General features: G+C 41.3%; 1 protein-coding gene across 1 annotated transcript in view; it reads left to right on the top strand.

The window, feature by feature from the left end:
• Positions 1-7,500, top strand: part of LOC125043045 (adenylyl cyclase 78C-like) — a 73,690-nt gene that overhangs the window by 54,435 nt on the left and 11,755 nt on the right. Inside the window, exon 5 of the mRNA XM_047638999.1 lies at positions 5,705-5,912. Coding sequence (XP_047494955.1) covers positions 5,705-5,912 — 208 coding nt within the window. The remainder of the gene's footprint in view (positions 1-5,704; positions 5,913-7,500) is intronic.

The following is a 7,500-nucleotide window of genomic DNA, read 5'->3' as shown; positions in this document are numbered from 1 at the left end:
CGATTAATATTTTAAAACTAGTTGAAATTACAATTCCTCAAAATTAAAAACAGGTATAATCAATAATTACAATTCCTCAAAATTAAAAACAGGTATAATACTGATGGAAATATATATATATATATATATATATATATATAGAGAGAGAGAGAGAGAGAGAGAGAGAAAGAGAGAGAGAGAGAGAGAGAGAAAGAGACAGAGGCAGAGATAATGAATATTAAAGATGGAGATGATGATAAGGTGCAGGTGCAAGGAGAAGAAGAGAAAAAGTAGAAGCAGGAACAAGAAAAAGAGGAAGGAGAAACATAAGGAGAATAAAAAATAGAAGAGAAAGCAGAAGAAAAAGGATGGAGGAAGAGGAAGGATTACAAATAAAGAGATAACTTTAAGTAGCGAAAAAAGAAAGGAAAATCTAATGCAAGACGAAGAAAGAATCATAGAAAAACGGAAATATAATGAATAAAGGAATAGTTCACAGATGATCACATTCTTCGAAATTCCATCTGCAGTAACAGCTGAGACCTTGGTACCAGCTGTCGAAAGCGACCAGAAACTGCTTGCTACATTCCCGAGGTCCTTTTGGGCGTATATCACTTCCTTTTCTTTTCATTTGGACTTTCTTGTAGATAAATGTTTTCGCACTTGAACCCGCGAGAGGAACTGGGGAGGGTGGGGCTGGGGAATCCCGGGGGCCGGGTGTGTCCTCTGCGCTTTCGAGAATTTTTAGCCAGTACGTATTTTTTTTTTTTTTTTTTTACGCCTGTGTATACTTAACACTATGTTTGTCTACTTATTCAAAGATTGGCTATGCACCGATGATCTCCGGCTCCTAATCGAACTTAACCTCGCCTGTCCTAATTCAACTTAACCTAACCTAAAATTGGGGAACCTCAGACCCCTAATTGAAGGCGGAATGAAACTTGAAACTGAGCAGGGCAGTGGTATAAATGTAATAGCTAAATATTAGCCGATAAAAAGAGTACGGGCGTGGCGAACCACACAAACACTCGTACACGGCTTCGAGGGTCCTTGCCTCCTTTTTGTAAGGTCATTAGTCATTTTTCTGCAGCTGCTATTTATTTTTTTTTTCAAGATGATTATAAAATGTTTTCGTTGAGCAGACTCCATATTATCCCTTCGGGTAGTTAACACTCGGTGTAGTAATCGGTAACAACAAATAGCGTTGCCCTTTTGTTTAATAATTATTCTGTCGTATTTATCATTCCGTCGCACACTCCACACCGCCAGTAATAAGGGACCGGAATAGGTTGTTATTGCGCGCGGACACAGCGTCCTTTCTGGAAATAGCCATTGTTGAGGAACGGTAAAACGCCGTTCTCGAACTCCCTCCTAAAGACCCATTATGACGAGGCGTTTCCGTCATCCGATCCGCCACCAAATTCTTTCCATGACAATAGGAATAAGATGAAAATCGGTTTATGTTTAAATTCGTAAATGTATTGCACAATCATTGCAGAATTGACTACTGTGACCTGGAAGAATTTTCATTATACTATACGCAAATTCATGTCCCTACATATTAATTCAATTTGCAAATGCATGTGTGTTTTGAAAGATAAACACTGACATTTGAAATAATTGGCATTTAATCCATCAGACCAGTTCACACACCGATTTTCATTTCCCATATTGATTCCAACAGGGAACCCTTTTAGAACGAAACACTACCCTCGTTATAGAGTTCAACTACTCGTTAATCGTTGGCGAGGCAGTTAAGGGGAGCATCTGGAACCGCTGTGTGTGTGTGTGTGTGTTGATAACGAACGGCGCCGATGGGCTTGTTAGTGAAGTGGGCGTTTCGCTTCGTTCGCTTAGGGTAGGCTGTGTTAGGGTTTGTTTCTTTGTTCGTTTCTCTGTCTCTGTCTCTCTCTCTCTCTCTCTCTCTCTCTCTCTCTCTCTCTCTCTCTCTCTCTCTCTCTCTCTCTCTCTCTCTCTCTCTCTCTCTCTCTCTCTCTCTCTCTCTCTCTCTCTCTCTCTCTCGCTCTCTCTCTCGTTCTTTCTTACTCCCATTCTCCCTCCTTACAACCCTGTTTCCCTCCCTCCCTTCCTCTCCTCACTCCCTCTCTTCTCTCTCTCCCTCCCTTCCTCCCTCACTCCCTTCCCTCACATCCTCCCTTCCTCCCTCACTTCCTCTCTTCCTCCCTCACTCCCTCTCTTCCTCTCTCTTGAAAATGCTTTCAATCAAGCGGTTTCTTTACGATTTGATGAGAGATATTGATGTAATAGAAATTGGAAAAATGTTTGGACCGATTGTTTGCGGGCGTGACACGTCATCCATTATCATTTAATTTTCCTTTCCGTAATGAATCTGGGCGAGAAATCGGCGTCATTACCGTCAAATGCGGCGCCGGTTAAATGCTTTTGATGAGCATTTGAAGGGATATTTGTGAGTGTCGGGGTAAGGGGGTGGGAGGGGGTTGTGTGTGTGTGTGTGTGTGTGTGTGTCTGTGTGTGTGTGTGTGTGTGTGTGTGTGTGTGTGTGTGTGTGTGTGTGTGTGTGTGTGTGTGTGTGTGTGTGTGTGTGTGTGTGTGTGGGTGTGGGTGAAAGAAATCAAATGAAAGTACACCTGCATGTATGAATGGACGCGTACACTTAAACACCCACACACACACACACACATGCACCCACCCCCAAGCGCCCACGCATCCACACCCAACTCACACACACACTCCCCACACACGCACAAAACGATGAAGCTGGTACATTGTAATAGAAAGCACTGGACGTTGGATATTGGCCTATACGTCACAGATGCTACACAAAGTAACGTTTGTAATACTGAACCTTACTGCACTGGGAACTACATCACGCGTGCCCTCTGTCGCAGATGGTCGTTTGAGCAACGTTTTGTAAGGATAGGGTTAGGTGGAGGGTGGGTGGAAGAAGGGGCGGAGGGACAGAGGTGGAGGTGGGAGTTGGGTGGAGGGACAGAGGTAGAGGTGGGAGTTGGATGGAGGGATGGAAGAAGGGGTGGAGTTGGGTGGAGGGATGGGTGGAAGAAGAGGTAAAAGGGGTGGGTGGAGTGGTAGCAGTTAGTTTCGAGGGGAGGGAGATGGGTGGAGGGGTGGGAGTGGGAGTTGGGGTAAGGGATGGGAGGAGAGTGGAATTGGTTGGGGGGGGGGGGGGTGAACGGGTGGAGGGACATAGAGGTAGCGGAGTGGGTGGAGGTGGGGGGGGGGAAGGAGTGGAAGAAAGGTAGGGGGAGGTGGGGGAAGGGTGAGGGATGGGTAGAGGACTCATGGGAGGGAAGGGGAGTGGGTGGAGCTGGGGAGAGGAGGGGAAGGATGAGGGTAGGATAGGAGGTGGGGTTAGGGGATCTGAGGAAGAAATGGAGGAAAATGCAGAGAAAGAGGGAGGATTTAGAGAGAATAAAGATACTGATGGAAATATATATATATATATATGTACATATATATATGTACATATATATATATATATATATATATATATATATAGAGATAGAGAGAGAGAGAGAGAGAGAGAAAGAGACAGAGGGAGAGAGAATGAATATTAAAGACGGAGGTGATGATAAGGTGCAGGTGCAAGGAGAAGAAGAGAAAAAGTAGAAGCAGGAACAAGAAAAAGAGGAAGGAGAAAAATAAGGAGAATTAAAAATAGAAGAGAAAGCAGAAGAAAAAGGATGGAGGAAGAGGAAGGATTACAAAACAGAAAAAAAAATAGAAGAAAAAGAAGATGGAGAAGGAGAGGGAGAGATAAAAAATCAACAACACAGAAGACGAAAAAGAAGTGTAAGAGAAAAAGGAAACGCAGGCAAGGGAAACAGGGCAAAAGAAAGATCTGCCGGAAGAAATGGACGCGGAATAGAGAAACCTGACGATAAAGGTGAAATAGAGGGGAAGTAAATTAAAGTCGAGAAAGGCAGAGGAGAGAACGAAGAAGGAAGAAGAAAATGGACTATGAAAGAGAGAGAGCGAGAGAAAGAAAGAAAATGGAACGATGAAAAGGAAAAGGAATCGAAAGCTAGAGATGAAAATGGAAAACTAAGAGAAAAGAAAGTCAGGAAGAAATGACATAGAAGAAGATAAAAGGAGAACTGAAATGAGAAAGAAAATCAAACACTTTGCACATAAAAAGAGATGTATATGAAAGAAAAGTGAACTGAAATAGAAAACGGGGAAATGAAGAGCCAGGATTCCCGTCGGAAAGGGAGACAATGCGAAAAAAAAAGAAAAAAAAAGAAAAGAAAAAAAAAAAAGAAAACATGGGAAAAAGAAAAGAAATGAAAACGAAATCTCCGACATTGTAAAAAATAAAGTAAATAAAAACTAATTTATAGACAAACAAAGAACAAAACTGAACAAAAAAACAAAACAAAGGACAAAACTGAACAAAAAAACAGAAGACGAAAAAGAAGAAGAAAAAAAAATGAAGGATAATCAAATGACCACAAGAAAACGAACGATCATTTCCAGAAGGCCTGGGGGGGGGGGGGGGGCACTGAAGAGTAATGAATAAATAAACAGGAAATAATTGCTTTATTAAAGGTCTCATATAGCAGAGGTATAGCGAGAGCAATGACCTATCTTGCCCGCTTGACCTCTTGACCTCGTTGCGATACCTGAGCCACAGACGAGATTGGGTCGTAACATTTCATATCAAAGTTTTTATGGAACTCTTTTTTTTTGGTGGGGTTGGGCCGGGGGGGGGGGGTGTAGAGGGGGTACCTAGTTGTGGTTGAGTTGTAATTGATTAATTTTTTTGTTTTTATTTTTTTCGTTTTCAATTTCGGAATTTTGTTTGGGTGTGTTTTGTTATTTTTACTATTGTTGTTTACGTCGACTATACAGAATGTTATGTGGATTAAAGTTTGCGTATAATTGAATTAGGCCTGATATTTCGGAACAAAGTGACGTAAATTGAATCTCACATTTTTTTTTTCAATCGATGGCATCCCTTGTAATATGATTAGTATTTCCGACTTTTCCAGACCATTTATTTTTTAAATTTCACAGGACTACTGATATATCCCATAACTTCGTAATACATTCCAAATTATATGTTTATATTCTGTTTAAGTCATATCTTATTTGTTCAATATCAACTACGTTCTTTATCTTATATCAGCAACCTCATTTCCACACCATACTTAAATTTTCACTTTTTTTCGTTTTCAGACACAGGCAAGGCCTAATTACAACCGTACTGGCCAAAATAACATATAATATAAAAAAATTATAGCCTCACCATACTCATTTTTCCCCATTATTCTTTCTCCTTTGCCGGATACAAACAAGACCTCATTGTAGTGTAGCGGCCAATATATTCTGTTTTATATCTGGTTCCTCATTCCTTACCAATTTTAATTTTTTCCACCATTCTCTCTACAAATGCAAACAAAATACAGTGATTAGCCCATTCCCTCACTATACTTCTTTCATCACCATTATTTCCACTTTCTGATATAAACAAAATCTCACTACAGTTGTCTAATAATTACCCCTTTTCCCATACTCCTTTCATCACCGTTTCCTCCCCCTTTCCAGATTCAAACAAAGTCTCACTACAATTGTGCAATGATGAGCCAATTCCCTCGCCATGCTCCTTCCAGGGTCATTCTCTCTCCCCCGTTCCAGATATAAACAAAATCTCACTTGAACTACAAAACAATTACCCCATTCCCTCACTATGCTCTTTTCATCACCATTATCTCTCCCATTCCAGATTCAAACAAGTTATAACAGCTACTGCGCCGGCCAGTGCATTATGGCTAACCTTACGTTGTACTTCGCCATCAACTTCGCCGGAATGTACACCAAGTACCTCACGGACCGGACACAGCGGAAGGCCTTTTTGGAGACGCGAAAATCCATGGAAATGAGATGCAGGACACAGAGGGAGAATGAGAGGCAGGAAAAGTTGCTGTTGTCGGGTGAGTATGAAGACCGAGGGAAAGAGAGATATTGGGGTGTGTATACATGTGTGTGTGTGTGTGTGTGTGTGCGTGTGTGTGTGTGTGTGCGTGTGTGTGTGTGTGTGTGTGTGTGTGTGTGTGTGTGTGTGTGTGTGTGTGTGTTTGTGTGTGTGTGTGTGAGTATATGTATACATAAATTCATATCTGTTTATACTATATATATGTATACTTATTTCTGTCTATCTATATCTTTTTATTTATATCTGTATCGCTACCTGTATATCTAACTATCTTTGAATCTCTGTCTGGATCTATCTATCTAAACATTTATCTGTCCATCCACCTATCTTCCTTTTCATATGTCTATCTATCTATCTGAATACCTCTCTCCCTCCCTCCCTCCCGCCCTACCTACCTACCTCTCTGTCTACCCACTTACCTATCAATCTATCTATCTATATTCTATAAGAGAAAGATAGTCAGGCAATAGAATTATTGTCATCCAGAAGTCCAAAGTGCCAGGGGATGTAATAACAACCACGGGGCAGAAGCAGGAAGATGGATATGAAGGGTGAGGTTAACCCTTTTCGGAAGGGAGATAAGAAAGAAAGATGGGAGGGAGAGAGGAGGGGGGAAGGGAAGGAGGGAGGAGGGGAGGGAGGGAGGGAGGGAGGGAGGGAGGGAGGGAGGGAGGGAGGGAGGGAGGGAGGGAACCAAGGAGAGAATGAGTGAAAGAGAAAAGCAGGAAGACGTAATGATAGTGAGAGGAAGAGAGGAAGGTAGGGGAGGTGGAAGACAGGAAAATAGAGAAAAGGAGAGGAAACGGTGAAGTGAAAGGTGAGGAATCTTCAATAGAAAAAAGGCGTAGAGTGGAGATATACTTATCTTGGCCGCACCTTTTAAAAGCATCCGATATTTTTTTGTGAAAGCTGTATGAAGTGTCCAGAATATGAATATATAAAGATAAATTAGATAATAATTGAAAATAATCGTATCCAGGAAAGCCATATCAGGGGAAGCAAGACAGGTAAAACGAAACGGTTAGATAGATTTTGAATTTTGAAACGGTTAAATAGATTTTGAATTTTGAAACGGTTAAATAGATTTTGAATTTTGACCGTTATTTACGAGCGTTAATTTCAGGATGATAAGGCAGATCGCCTATTGAAGGGTATTAAGATATCCAAATTGTGGTTATGCAAATAATGAAATATATATACAGAGCGTTATGAATTTCAAACTGATATGGCTACAGAATGTCAGGATTAGATTAGCTTAGAGAAAAAGAAAAGAACCAAATAGTGTTGAGAATGGCAAATTCTTTGATAACAATAAGAAAAATATATTTAGAATACAAAACACGCAGATTAAGCCACTAGGTGACAGCGGATTAGAATCGAAAAGAGACTGGGCGAATCGGATTATTCCTGTAAGTTTTTCATTTCCTGGTATTGATGCACTGCACACGCACGCACGCACACACGCACACACACACACACACACACACACACACACACACACACACACACACACACACATACACACACACGCACACACACGCACACGCACGGAAACACACACACAATCACACACACACACACCTAAA

The sequence above is a fragment of the Penaeus chinensis genome, chromosome 33 (genome assembly GCF_019202785.1).
Source record: "Penaeus chinensis breed Huanghai No. 1 chromosome 33, ASM1920278v2, whole genome shotgun sequence".
Taxonomy (NCBI): domain Eukaryota; kingdom Metazoa; phylum Arthropoda; class Malacostraca; order Decapoda; family Penaeidae; genus Penaeus; species Penaeus chinensis.
This window is presented reverse-complemented; position numbering and strand designations above follow the sequence as displayed.